At 43.9% G+C, this 15,511-nt stretch overlaps 1 protein-coding gene across 1 annotated transcript; it reads left to right on the forward strand.

The window, feature by feature from the left end:
- Window positions 1-11,307: 11,307 nt before the first annotated feature.
- LOC113131813 (alpha-internexin-like) lies at window positions 11,308-15,435 on the forward strand. The gene is made up of 5 exons (XM_026309495.2): window positions 11,308-11,669; window positions 12,490-12,720; window positions 12,986-13,513; window positions 14,877-15,001; window positions 15,131-15,435. Exons 1-5 carry the CDS (start codon window positions 11,379-11,381, stop codon window positions 15,312-15,314), a joined length of 1,359 nt encoding a protein of 452 aa, XP_026165280.1. The 5' UTR covers window positions 11,308-11,378; the 3' UTR covers window positions 15,315-15,435.
- The last annotated feature ends 76 nt before the right edge of the window (window positions 15,436-15,511 follow it).

Here is a 15,511-nt window from a genome sequence, read left to right on the forward strand (position 1 = left end):
ATGTGTCTGGAAACACACATGTGACAAAATGGAGGTCAAGGATTCCACGGTTGCTATGGTTTGTCTCCGGGGGCGTCATTTTGATAAGAACATCATTTAAACCAAAACAAAAGCACAGACGGTCAAGAAAAGTTTTCACCACTTTCACTCGACGATTTCTGCCAAACTCCCTCTTGTCCTGAGGACTTCTTCCGTCCTGACAAGGACTAAACCCTCCCAGAAAGTGACCAAAGCGACACAACTGACTTCCATCATGGAAAACGTAAGACTGAAGCCTTTGAAAGTCTGAGGTGTTTTCTGTGTTTTACCGTGGACACTGGGAGAACAGCCCCAGTGTTCACTGATATAAACCATCAACAGGCCTAGAAACAGACTGACGAGCCAAACACGCATAAAAGCATGAACTCTGTTTTTAGACCTGTGATCAAATGGTTTCTGTCAGCAGCAGTCACACATAGTGTATAGACCTACAACATATTGGGATTGTACGTGTGGTAATAAGTACAACAGTGAAGTACTTGAAGTTAGTAGTCTCTGTCATTCTCAGCAGGTATTTGAGATTAGATTTCCATACAGTATATGGCAACACAGTGGGAATAAGCAACACAACATAACAACAGGGGACATGATAAAGGTCCTAAGGTGGTCCTGCTTTATTTCCTGACCATGAGGACCAGTCCTGAGGAGGTTCCTGTGTCCACATCTCCTTTAAAAACCTGCAGTTTCAGTGTTTTCTGACATGTAGTCAAGTCTTACACTGATGAGTTAGTCAGGCTGCTGCTCTCCAAGAGGCCAGATAATATTTCAGCTTAGAAACACTGCAGGCTGCACTGATGACCATTTTCTCCTGTGAGATTTCAAACCATGATACTGAGGAAGACCTTCATCCTGTCGTGTTGCTGATGTCTCCCAGGTGCTGGACTCGCGGCCAAAGCATCAACGGGCTGCTGCTGCTGCCGCTGCTGTCGCTGCTGCTGACGCTGCTGCTGACGCTGCTGCTGCCGCTGCTGCTGCCTTCCGTCGCTGGAAGAGGAAGAGGACCTCAGGGGCCCATCCTTCCAAACCTTCTGCTTCACACCCAGAGGTGCTGGACTCGCGGCTAAAGCATCAACAGGCTGCTGTTGCTGTCGCTGTTGCCGCCACTGCTACTGCCGCCGCTGCTGTTGCCGCCGCTGCTGCTGCCTTCCGTCCCCGGAAGAGGAAGAGGACCTCAGGGGCCCATCATTCCAAACCTTCTGCTTCACACCCAGAGGTGCTGGACTCGCAGCTAAAGCATCAACGGGCTGCTGCTGCTATCGCTGCTGCCGCCACTGATACTGCCGCCGCTGCTGTTGCCGCCGCTGCTGCTGCCTTCCGTCCCCGGAAGAGGAAGAGGACCTCAGGGGCCCATCCTTCCAAACCTTCTGCTTCACACCCAGAGTTGCCCACCCCTCAGCCCTCCCGCCCAGCTGCTGACATTCCTCAGTCCACCATCCCACCTGAGCTGCCACCGGTCTTCAACGTGGCCCCTGCTCCACTGCAGCACGACGGCCCTCTGAAGATCCACAACCGCTCAGTGGAAGAGTACCAGCAGCTCTACCATGAGGTGGTCGATGACCCGCTGAAGTAAGTTGGTGTTAAACATCAGATCACGTTCTTACAAACACACCAAAATCTATCAGGTTGTCCATGAAGAAGCATTTTTATCCGCTGGATCTTTCTGTCTCTTCTGCTCCTCACAGGTACAAGGACGGCCGTGTGGAGGTGGACGTGTCCTACGGGGTTGGAGTCTACCCTCCCCTTCATGATGTGGACACTATGGGAGACCCAGAGCCCAGGAATCCCCCGAGAAAAAGAGCAAAGAAACTCAAGTGAAGAAGTTTCTAACAGCTCAAACAGACTCTACCTGTAAATATTATTGGAGACTGAAGTCAATAGGTCACATGACTCAACACAGACTTAGAGCAACAGACACCACTGCCAGATCACCCCCCACCTGTTCAAACCAGCTAAAGCTCCACATTCATCCTCCACCTAAAACCTCTGCCAGCCACTTTCTGCTGCCTCCAACATCCACCTGCAAACCAAACCTTCACCTTAAACCTCTGTCGACCTCCACCTACAGCCTCTGACAGAATTCTGCATTTTCCTCCTCCACCTGCAGATACAGTCAGACACATGTAGTCTGACCAGCCACATGATGCTTCTGCCAGACGTTGCTGCCTCCACCTGCACATTCTGGCAGATTCCCAAGCCTCCAACTACAACCTCTGCCAGTAACCTGCCATTTCCACCTCCACCTGCATGTTCTGGCAAACTGAATCTGACCATCCACCTGAAGCCTCTACCAGAAACCTGTAGTAGCTGCCTCCACCTACAGATTCTGGCAGAGAGCTACTGCCTAAACCTCAACTTGTGTCTTCTGCCAGCAACATGCAGTTTGGACCTCCACCTGCATGTTCTGGCAAACTGAATCTGACCATCCACCTGAAGCCTCTACCAGAAACCTGTAGTAGCTGCCTCCACCTACAGATTCTGGCAGAGAGCTACTGCCTAAACCTCAACTTGTGTCTTCTGCCAGCAACATGCAGTTTGGACCTCCACCTGCATGTTCTGGCAAACTGAATCTGACCATCCACCTGAAGCCTCTACCAGAAACCTGTAGTAGCTGCCTCCACCTACAGATTCTGGCAGAGAGTTACTGCCTAAACCTCAACTTGTGTCTTCTGCCAGCAACATGCAGTTTGGACCTCCACCTGCATGTTCTGGCAAACTGAATCTGACCATCCACCTGAAGCCTCTACCAGAAACCTGTAGTAGCTGCCTCCACCTACAGATTCTGGCAGAGAGCTACTGCCTAAACCTCAACTTATGTCTCCTGCAAGAAACATGCAGTTTGGACCTCCACCTCTGGATTCTAACAAACTCTACTAACCTGAGACTACACCTGCATACACTGCCAGAAACTTGGAGTTGCTGCCTCCACCTACAGATTCTGGTAAATATCTGTATCCTGAACCTCCACCTATAGTCTCAGCCAGCAAAATCCAGCCTCATCCTCCACCTGCCCTTTCAGGCAGAAAGCTGAAAAACATTCATCAGCTCCAGAAGTAGCCTCCACCTTCTGCTCCTGCCAGACATATTATGCCTCAGCCTCAGCCTCCACCTACAGCTCCCACCAGTCAGCAGTGGTCCCAGCCTTCACCTGCTGCCTCTTGTAGCCACCTCTGTCCCCAGGCACCACCTTCACATTCCAGCTCCATCCACTGCCCTCAGATAAAAATAAGCTTTGAGGTGATGGAGGATAAAAGGGTCTCAGCTGATACATTCAAGGCCCATTTCTGTTTTAATGTCCATCATATTCTTCTTCTCACAGGTATTTCCATGTGCTGCATGATGGACCAAAACACATCCATCAGCATCAACCTGCATCATCTGGAAACTGGGACAGTGATGCTGAACTTCATCCATCACAAAGAGCTCTTCTTCCTCCCACTAGGCTTTGGACTCCAGGTAGTAACCACTGTGATATAGAATCATAAGACATATTTTAGATGTAGTTTTAATGCATTTGTAACCCACCCGAGTTTAACTCATTGTAGATGTTTTCGGTTGTGTAGTACATGTGTCCGCCAGCAGAGGACACTGTAAAAACTAGTGATACACCTACCCTCATGTTGTTCAGCATCAGAACAATTCATGCCAGAAAAGCACAGTGTTAGGAGGGCTGAACCAACTCTTAAAATATTGCTCAAGGTGCTATATTTTAATTTTGGAGTTAAAACTGATTCCAAGAGGTACTGCAGACTGAAGATTTGTCAAATTCTCGTTTTCTTATTCTCTAGTTCTTTTTTTTTTGTTGACCTGATTCAAGTAGAGTGCTTGGAGCTGCTGCTGGATCATCCTAAACCAGGAACGTGCTGGATGCCTCAGTTCTCCTCAGGGAAGTAGCAACTCCTACAGCAAGCTCCATCACAAAGAGATAAGCCTGAGATACAGTGCACAAAACACATACTACCCGGGTAGCCGTAAAAACATTTTTTTCAGAGCTCTGACTTATTTTTTCTGGAGAACTTCAAAACCCCATTTTGGGTCTCTTTAAGTTAAAGACAGAGTGAAGGAAACAAAGGAACGCTAAAGCAAAAACTTGAACTACACAAGCAGCTTGGGTTGGACCCAAGGGAAGGAAAGTACTATTTTTGTGGGTTGAATGTTGAATTGTTTCAATAAATGCTGGTTGTCCACTTTCGTTATTATAAGCAGTTGTTTAATTCATCTCACCTTTACTCCTCCTTCACAACCTAGACTTGTGAGTATGTTTATTTCACAGAAATCGGTCTAGGTAACATGTTATAACTATTTCTACACGTTACACATTGAAGAAATCAAGCCTGTCCAAGTATTCAAATGAAATCCAGGATGTTCTACATCAGTGTGGAGGTGAACAGGAAACATGGGGACCACCAACAACTGGGCTCTTAAAATGTCCACTATTTATTTGAATTGAGCTTTGCTGATGTCTGGTGTTTTAACACATATTGTCTGTGGTTTTCTCCAGGACCTGTTGGACTTCAAAGACTTCCAGATCTTCCAGGAGCTGATCAGGGCCCACAAGGGCAGTTTCTTCTAGAAGATCAGTACATCAGAGATGTTCATTCCTCCTCTCCATCCTCCATGTTCACTAACGACCGCTGCTCCTCTCCCAGACTGACCGCTCCTCTTCACATGGGCCCTTTCTCTCAGCTGCAGCCACACAGATATTTCCTTCTCTCCTCCAAACTAGAAGCTTCTTCATGCTGAGCTCTCGCCCCTAAAATACACCTGAGAAGTACATTTGACAAAGCGAACATTGAAATGCACCAGTGAACCATGTGCTGCTTATTTATGGCAAACTTTGGAAAAATATATGAGAAAACATGGAACAGTTTAGAAAAAGTGAAATTTCCTGCATTAAGTTCATAGAATTATGAAACTGTCATGGTTTAACAGAGTTGTCAGATATAGTGCAGATTGTGTATCATTGCTTCTTATAGTTCTTCTCTTTGTGTTTTCTAAGAAGCAATAATGAAAATGTCCTGATTTAAGAAGATTTTCTTTTTGTCAGTGTATTTATCAGAGCATCCCCACAAAAAAGACGATTATTCACATGTACTTTGTTTGTACGTGTCAGAGATAAACTAAACTAAATTATACTCAAGTATACTTGACTTATACTGACAGGTATACAGAAAAATTGAAATACATTCAGCCTGTGCTTTTCCTTATATTCAGGTGTACTTGGCTTGTACAACAGTGTATCTGGACTATACTTGTACTTCATTTTTTGATATAGATATATCCTTAGTATAATGAAGTTTGAGTTTTGGAAGAAGCCATAATAAAAATGTCCTGACTTCAAAAGTCTTTGTGTTGTTGTGAGTGTATTTAACAGTGCAGCTCAGTTTGAGCCATAGTGGATGGAAACTTCTATTCAACATAACAGCAGGTTCAAAAACCCTAAAGCTGTGAGTTGGAGCAGCTGATCAGACTGAAGGAAACAGGAGTGAGAAGATTGGTGTGGACACAAACACAGTCCTGAGTCAAACACACACAGGAAATAAAGCAGAGGCTGAATCTGATCAACACCTAAGAAGGTCTGAATCCTGAAAAGCTTCAAAGGGCTTTTTAAAGCTCATCAGTGTGATGCTGCAGTAACAGCTGTGACACCTGACACAGGTTGAACCCTGATGGATTTACATGACACTTCAGCTTCATCGCTGTTTCTCTATTTCTGTGAAAACCTTCAGAAACCAGTTGTTTGTTGGTGACACTGACCCACCTCCACCTGGACTAGAGGACCAGAGACCCTTGGTCACACCTGATGACGTCACGTGCGTGACCCTCACAGCCGCTATGAATGAATGAACTCTCCTGTGACCTCCTGTGACCTGATCCACCTTACCTTAGTATAACTGAAACTCTTCTCAATGGGGCCTATTGTGCATTGTGGAAATATAATTGTTGCTCTCAGTGAGCACAGTTTACTCTAACCTTGACTATTTGATAAGGGCCCAGATGTCTTTCTGTGAGAAATCCCCTCCCTTTTGTATTTCCATGAAAACTGATGTGCTGGGCTGCAAGCAGCCAGTGACCCTCATGCTGTACCAAGGTGCTGTGTGACTGTTTCTCCTTGCAAGTAAAACCTCTATATAATCTTACCGAAGTTCGTCCTCTGAGTCTATTTGTTAAAAGGATTTACCTAACACAGCTGTTTGTTGGTGACACTGACCCACCTCCACCTGGACTAGAGGACCAGAGACCCTCGGTCACACCTGATGACGTCACGTGCGTGACCCTCACAGCCGCTATGAATGAAGACAGCTCCCGCCGGGTGCGGTGGCGCGCGCCTGTAATCCAAGCTACGGGAGGCTGAGGCTGGAGGATCGTTTGAGCTCAGGAGCTCTGAGCTGCAGCGGCCTGTGCCGATCGGGTGTCCGCACTAAGTTCGGTATCGATATGGTGCTCCTGGGGGAGCCCGGGACCACCAGGTCGTCTAAGGAGGGGTGAACCGGCCCAGGTCGGAAACGGAGCAGGTCAAAGCACCCGTGCCGCTCAGTAGTGGGATCGCGCCTGTGAATGGACGCTGTAGTGCAGCCTGAGTGATACAGCGGGACCCGGTCTCTTTATACGGGTCAACAAACAACCGACACGACGCTCACGGTCAAACTTTATGTGGGGACACGATACAACAGCTTCATGTCTGTTTCTTTATCTTCTTTCTGTGAAAACCTGCAGAAACCTGGTGTGTTTGTTGGTCCCACAGCGCCTCCACCTGGACCAGAGGAGCAATGACCATCAGTGACACCAGTCAATGCAACAGCACAGACTCAGTAAACACTTCATCCTGTGTCATTGTAAGCTTGTTGTTGTGTGTCTAATAACATCACTGTGTGCAGCCTTCAGTTTTAAAAGTGCTGATGTAGAAAGGTCAGAAAGTTCTTCAGATATATAAACAATTTTCCAGCGAATCATTATGGCTGGAGATACAGTCCAAGTTAACGAGACAGAGGCTCTTCTGCTCTAGTTATTAATCGAACAGGAATCCATCTGTTCTCATCAGTGCCCATATGATCCATGGGCAAGAAAGAAAGTTCTTCTTCTCCACTTCTGTGTGGAGAAAACTGTCACCACAGCTTATTTATTAACATCTGTTAAAGTCCATGCAGTCGTAGTCAGATTCATCTGTTGAGGTACTGAGGTAATACTTTGCTGCTGGTCCTCCACTGATCACCCCCACCTCCTGAGCCCTGAGCATCATGTCTCTGCTGCCTCCAAGTTCCCATCACATACAGAGAAGACAACAGACTTTACATGGTAGTTTCATTGTTTGTTCACACAGCCAGGTCTCCTGGACTAACACTATCTGAGTCCAGGTTTTTGAGTGTCTAATTAAACACAAATTTATTTAGGAATTTAAACCAAGGAGCCCAACTTCAACCTGAATGTTAAATTTCCTAAAACTGGTTTTAATAAGACTTTTTCTAAAAGACAATAAAGACAACAGCATTAATACAGGGCCCACTCAGGGTTTGGGTCCTGTTTTTCTAGTTCATAAAATTATTACCATTACCATTATAAGACTGAAATAAAGAGATCTAAATAGAACTCATTGTTGACCAGGGCAATCTGGCTGGCCTTGAAGGGTGACTTTGTGGCCTGTCCATCACCGGCACAGATGGTTGACATTGCCCAGGACGACCACCAAGACTCCATATGTGTTTGTGTCAGATGCTGCATAAGCCCTGCATGTCAACCTCACGCGTCCCTATTCAGATACGCTGCTATTAATGTAATATAAAAATGTCAAAAATAACATCATTTTAATTAATTCCAAATTACTCAGAATTTTTAACTGAATTTCCAGACTTCTTATCTGATTTAGTGCTTAGTTCAAATAAAGTCATTATAGTGGGAGATTTTAGCATTCATGTAGATGTTGATAGTCTCAGCACTGCATTTAATTCGATATTAGAATTAATTGGTTTTACTCAAAAAGTTAATAAACCCACCCACTGTTGCAATCACACCCTTGATCTCGTCTTGACTTATGGCATCGAAATTAAAAATAAATGAGTTCCCCTGGTCTGAAGCAAGCTGATGAACTATGGTCGTTTACAGTACCAAGACTGCATGATGGCGAGTAACTATGTCCAGAACAGTGGTTCAAAAGTCAGCCAAGTAAACCAGCAACTGAGGAGAGCTTATGATGCAAATTTTAAACTCTGACTGCAGGTTATTGTTGTGGTTTGGCATTTGTGTTTCCAGTTATGGGCTTTATTTTGGGTTCTGATTTACTGTTTCACCTGTGTAGATCCAGGTAGCTTTATGTTGATTAGTATAGATTGGTTTCAACCGTTTTTGATTAGTCTTGTGTTCTAATGTATTTATACTCCCTCTGTTCTTTAGTTCTCTGTTCTGTTGTTCTCTGTTTGTTGTGGCAAAGACACCTTTGTTAATATGTTTTGTACCCGAGTCAGTGAGGGATCATCGTATTTAGTTTTTACGCAGAGTGGCGGAGTGTTAAGTTTTGTTTGATGCCGAGTGGCGACGATACGGTATATTCCACCATTGAATGTTACTAACCTTGTGCTCTCTCTCTCCCCTAGTTTGTACTCTCTCCCTCTCTCTCTGTACCTTCTGCAGGTGTCCCTGGTCCTGGAGCTGTTTATCGCTGATGTGCAGTTACTGGTCCCACCAACCTGCAGTGTCTATTTGTTGTTTATTGTTGCTGTTCTTTTCTCTCTCCTCTATCCACTCACCCCAACCGGTCGAGGCAGATGGCCGCCCAAACTGAGCCCGGTTCTGCTGGAGGTTTCTTCTTCCATTAAAGGGAGTTTTCCCTCTTCACTGTCACCAAGTGCTGCTCATAAGGGAATTGTTGGGGTTTTTTTGTTTTTTTGTAAAGTGCCTTGAGATGATCGTATTGTGATTTGCACTATGCAAATAAAACTGAATTGAATTGAATTCCTCACCACCTCTGGCAGCTGTTCCTCAAAACTATCCACTGTTATGACAACCAGCAGCGTAAAAAGCGGCAATGACAACAATTACGCATTAACCACACCCACTTCAAATTTCTGACCAACCGCACAATAGTTGTTGGACACCACACGCGAAGAAAGTTCTGCCCAAATGATGTGTCGAGAACAAACTGCGAGAACTCCTAAACCAGGGCTGCGAGGGAATTTAATGCCATTCTTTTCTTGCAGCCCTAGGACAGAGAACAAATTTCTTACTTCTGGCGGGGTATGCATAGGCCTTTAAAGTTAATGTTGCAGTATGAAACTACGAAACAAACAGCAACACATGTGGAACTGATTCCAAAAAGTGAAGGTTGTAACTATTTAACGATTGAAATCAAGTTTTAGCTAAACATAATAAAGTTTTAAGTTAAGCTACTTTAGCAACAAGCTAACTTACAATGAGCACGTGTCACAGCGGGAAAACACGGGTTGCAGTTAACGTTCAGTTACTTACCCCTGAATTTCCTTAGTCCCTTCTTCGTTAATTTGTATTCCAGCTTCAGTCATTTTTTTATTAGCTTATCTGTGGACAAGCTTGAGAAAGGAGGAAGCTTGCGTGGTCATACGAAATTTTTCAGGGAGTGTCTTAAGCAGTATCAAAATGCTGTTAGAGAGGCACAGTTTAAATATATGTCTGATTTAATTGCACAAAATTCTCAGAGTCCTAAGGTTCTTTTTAGCACAATTAATGCCCTTCTAAATTCTTCTTCTGATGTCCTACCTGAGGTTTCTACTGACCTGTGTGATCAGTTTTTACACATTTTATCTATTGAATTGAGGGTATTCGTTCTAATATTCCATCTCAGAGGGTTTCATTCCTTGAAATGTCACCCTGTGACAGTGCTCTTACACTTTTTCAACCTGTCACCTTCACAGCGTCATGATATTGATTCTAGTAAGAAATCCTTGTCCTTCTGATGTTTTGCCTTCTCACATTTTTAAAGGGGTTTTTTTCAGTTCTAAGTCCAGTTGTGACCACTATTGTTAATAGTTCATTGGTCAATGTGGTTCTACCCACTAACTTCAAACATGCTACAGTAGCCGTTGTTAAAATAACCTCATTTAGATCAGCATGACTTGAATAACTACAGACCCATTTCTAAACTGCCTTTCATTTCCAAAGTTCTGGAAAAAGTTGTTTACCATCAGATCTCTTCATACCTGAGTGCTTTTAGTATTTTTGACAAATTTCAGTCTGATTTCAGGGAGCTACATAGTACTGAATCAGCTTTGCTGAAGGTTTTAAATGACATCTTACTCACTCTGGATGCAGGTTCTGCCTGTATCTTAATCTTGCTTGATCTAAGTGCAGCTTTTGACACTGTAGGGGCTTTATGCTGGATTGGTTGGCTTCTTGCCTCAAAGGGAGAACGCTTTCTGTTAAAGTAGGGAATTGTTTTGCGTGACATTTTATGTTATTCATGCATTTATTACCTCAAAGTTGGATTATTGTAACTCTTTATACTTGGGTTTGCCTAATTCAACTGTAAATCGTCTGCAGATGGTTCAAAACGCAGCAGCCAGGCTTTTGACTGGTACTAAAAAGGGTCAGGACATTACTCCTGTGCTTGCCTCTCTCCACTGGTTACCAGTTAAGTCCCGGATTGATTTTAAAATTTTGATTTTTGTTTATAAAGCTTTACATGTTCTTACCCCTCAGTATATCAGTGATGTTCTTGTCCCATACAACGCCTCAAGATCCTTACGCTCTTCCAGTCAACTACTTCTTTCTGTTCATCGCTCACGTTACAAAACTACAGGTGACCAGGCTTTTTCTGTGGCTGCTCCTAGACTATGGAACAGTCTCCCTCTGTACAGTATATTAGATCGTCACCTTTTGTTTCTACTATTACTAAAATTACTCTATACTTATTTGTGTTTTTTATGTTTTAATTGATTGACTGAGGTGAGACCCTTGAGCAAGGCACTGGAGCCCCAACCGGACGCCGCAGCATTGGCTGCCCACTGCCCCGGGTGTGTTTGCATGGTGTGAGTGTGTGTGCACTTGGGTGGGTTAATTTGGGTTAATTTTTGGAATTTGTGCGCTGCACACCATACCATACTTGGCCATGTAAAGTCACTTTCATATGTCTGTACCGCACTGTGGCTGCAACTTTGCTTTGAAATGTGTTTTATAAACTAAACAAATTTATTCAAAACAAATTCACAACCTGACAAACAAAAAAAAAAAAGCTACTCGGTGAAAGCTGGAACAGCTATCTGCTAGTGTGGAAAGTGCGCCGTGCGCAAAAAAGGTTCGCTTTACCCGAAGCCTGTCATCTATAAGCTCTTGCAAAGCTCTTTAAGTCTCAGTTTTAGCTCTGACTCACGACAAGGATGAGCTACAGAGACTACACCTTGTCATCCTACCGGAAGATTTTCGGGGATTCTCCCAGGTTTCCTGTCTCTTCCTCTCGTATGAGCAGCGCCTCAGCTCGGATTTCCCCGGGGCTCCGGTCCATGGCTGCCGCCCGCAACAACGCGCCGGCCCTGAGCATGTACAGACGGGTCGGGCGGGCATCCTCCTCTTTCTCTCCAGTGCCGACCGACTCCCTCGACTTGACCCAGACCTCCGTACTCAACAATGAATTCAAAGTTATTAGAACTAACGAGAAGGAGCAGCTGCAGGTAGGAGGGATGAGCTCAAATAAATCATTATGCTTTTTTTCAGAGATTAGAGATTTATTTCTAATTATTAAAAATGATTGGTCTATAATTATGTTTTCATTAAAAATTCTGAGAGCCTTGTAGAGATTATGGCGTAGAATTTAAAGACACAAACCTGAAAGCACCAGCAACTTTATTTTCCTATTTTTGGCCAATTTTGGAGAAGCATTATTTCATGAACCTAAATCTGATGCTGATTTTAAAATGTTGCCTAGAAATCACTCACACAGATGAGTGATTAATATGATGTAATTATAAGTTACAGCAAAAAAAAAAAAAAAAAAAACACTGTCTCACTGGCTTCTGCTTAAACATTGAGCTTGACAGGACATCATTGAAACAGCATCTGCCATGTGAAACTGTCAAAAGATATATGTAATATTTTGTCATCATCGATCGACCAAAAAAACAAATGTGCCAGCTGACATCTAGGTCAAAGGTAATGTCTTGACATATTTTGTCTTGCCCAATTACAGTCGATAACCCAGCAAACAAAGAAACAGGCAAATCTTCACTCTGATGTTACTGGCTTGGTGAGCCTGTTTGTATGTCTGCTGTTTTGCAGTTTTGACTTACCACTGCCTCCTGGCAGGTTCTTGTTTTTGGTGAAATGGATGCTTTGTAAAAGTTCATCCCAATTTTAAAGCTGTAGCTATCAAATGTAAGTTAAAGTCAAATAATATTTGATCAAATCACTATAGGCCTACTCAATGGGAAACCTCCCACTTCCTGTCCTAAAGAGCAAGGTCTGATGATAAATATGTGTTATCCTGTTGCACAGGGTCTGAATGACCGCTTCGCCATGTTCATTGATAAAGTGCGGCACCTGGAGCAGCAGAATAAAGTGCTGGAGACCGAGCTGGTGACCCTGCGCCAGAAACAGAGCGAGCCGTCCCGCATCGCTCGTCTCTACCAGCAGGAGATGCAGGACCTGCGGTCACAGCTGGAGGACCTCAGCAGGGACAAGAACCGCATCCTGATTGAGAGAAACAACATGGAGGACGAGCTGCAGGTTCTGAAAACGATAAGAAGATTACGTTTTACTTGCTGTATCATATTTTATACTCCAAAGCACAATATCTCTTTGTCATTTTGTTGCCTGTCATCCACTGTCAGCATGTATTGATTATCTCCTGATATCTCACCTTTCATATAATTTAATCATCTCGTTTTCTACCTGTCATTAGGTAGTGAGATAGGTGAGATAATGACATCTCACCACCAATCTCACCTCTCTCATTCTCATCTCTTTACTCTCCTCTCATGTCTCTTTTCAGAAGCTCAATGCAAAGTATGACGAGGAGGTGAGGGCACGGGAGGAAGCTGAGCAGACCTTGAGGTCTTTCAGGAAGGACGTGGACGATGCAGCCGCCATTCGCCTGGACCTGGAGCGTCGAGTGGAATCGCTGACGGATGAGATCTCCTTCCTGAAAAAAGTGCACGACGAGGAAATCCAAGAGCTGAGCAACATGATGGAGGCGCAGCAGATCTCTGTGGAGCTCGAGCCCGCCAAGCCTGACCTCACTTCAGCTCTAAAGGAGATCCGCAACCAGTACGAGTCCATTTCTTCCAAAAACCTGCAGTCGGCCGAGGAGTGGTACAAGAGCAAGTTTGCCAGTTTGAGTGAGCAGGCTACCAGAAGCAATGAAGCCATGAGGGCCAGCAGGGAGGAGATGAATGAGTTCAGGAGGCAGCTGCAGTCCAAGACCATCGAGATAGAGACCCTGAGGGGCGCCAACGAGTCTCTGGAGAGGCAGATCACAGAGATGGAGGAGTCACACAATGCTGAAGTCACAGCCATGCAGGCAAGCAACCACAGTCAATAAGCAAAATTAGTTAAACAATGAAACATATACTTATTTATCTCACACAGTAGCAGGGCCACAGCTGTGAGTCTTTAAAAGTATGTAAGTTTTTCATTTCTATGGGGCAGTTTTTCTACAATAATTAAAACTGCCTGAGACCATTACTCTTTCTTTCCTACTGTTATTATGAAGTTTTATTATTCTTTTCAGGTCACATGCCTATTATTATTAAATCCCAAACATCTACGGTAAAGACTTAATTTTTTAATCCCCAATATGATTGTCTGCATGTTGTGTCAAAGACTGCTTCAAATTGCTTGACATAAAATTCTGATGGAGAAAATGTGAATTCTAGTAGAAAAATACTGGATATCATCCTGAAAAAAATGCAGGTCTTAACTTTGTCTTGCATAAAAACAATTTCCCAGAAGAAAATACACAGAAGGACATGATTTCAGGGTTCTCATTGGTAACTACATTGCTGGTAATCCATGCAAAATTCATGTATAGCCCAAGATGGAACATGCAGTTCCAGGCAGTTTTAAAAAAAACTAAAACCCTCACAAATCCTACATTTTCCAAGCAAGAAACTATAAATGGTCAGAGTTGAAACTGCTACTATGCAAATGTGCTGGAAAAGAAGGCGCTCTCAGCGCTGCTGGCATTGACTGCTTGCAGGTCATTACTGTGCCGAGTAATAGGATTGGAAGTGAGCAGATCTCATGGTCAAGTTCCTCATGAATTATGTCACAGCTTTAGTAAAGCTGTTGGCTAACAATGCTCAGCAGGGAGCCCCAAACATTTCTATGTCAAGGACTGAATAGAGGCAGCATACTGGTGATCTTATTTAAAACAAACACACTGCTGCTCTGCGACTGTCATTTTTAAATTTTTCACTATTTATGTTGCTTTGCCCAATTTTGGCTGCAAACAGAAAACTCAGTCATAAAAGCTTTTTTTTACAGAACAACTGCTGCAGTAGTAGAAAAACAGCAAATTCACACACAAAATGGCAGCAGTGAGGCCTCCCACTAAAATGTGCCAAAATATATTTATCAAATAGGACAAAAATAGAAATAGAGAAATCCTGTGTTTAATAATAACCTGTCTCAAATACAACAATCGCACTGGCTTTAATTAAGCTTAACAATTTCGTGTCAGAGATTGTCTAATTCAGGACATGACCTTTAATAAGCCTCTGCGACTGACTGAAACCATTCTCAATGGGTTGACCGTGCGTGCGTGTCTGAATCACCTCTGACCGGCTAAATCAGATACAGCAAGGCTGTAGGTATCTATAGGTTTAAAACCAGTCTATACACATACTGAGTAAGTAAACACGTTCTCATTTCAAATGTAACAGGACACTATTGGCCACCTGGACACTGAGCTGAGAAACCTAAAGGGCGAGATGGCACAGCACCTGAGAGAGTATCAGGACCTGCTCAACGTCAAGATGGCCCTGGACATCGAGATAGCTGCCTACAGGTGCTGGCTGGATTAAAGAACGCACTGAGCAAAAAATGACCATCTCTTGACTCATTTAACATCTTTAGGCATCGTGAGGTGCATTAAGCCTGTGTCCAGTCTGACATCTGTTTCCTCTTATTCTACAAGGAAACTGCTGGAGGGAGAGGAGACTCACTTCAACACCGGGATGTCGTTTGGCGCTCCCAGCTACAGCTACCAGCTCCGAGCCTCAGCTGCGTCCTCCATGATCAGCCAGAGGGAGACAGAAGCAGTCATCAAGGAAAGCTTCCAAGAGGAGAAAGATGAGGCAGACATCAACTCCAACAACTGAAGACAGATAGACAGGCATATCTGAAAAGTGAGATGAGATTTATTGTGTATGTGTAATGAGCCTATAGTCACGTGCTGTATTTGTTAGGGCAGGGGTAATACAAATATTTTTGAACTAGAGCTTAAAGTCTGTATTTCAGAACTCTTCATCATCTTTGGACTCTAAAACTCAAATATTTTTTAAATGAAAGGTTTGTC

The sequence above is a fragment of the Mastacembelus armatus genome, chromosome 15 (assembly GCF_900324485.2).
Source record: "Mastacembelus armatus chromosome 15, fMasArm1.2, whole genome shotgun sequence".
Classification (NCBI taxonomy): domain Eukaryota; kingdom Metazoa; phylum Chordata; class Actinopteri; order Synbranchiformes; family Mastacembelidae; genus Mastacembelus; species Mastacembelus armatus.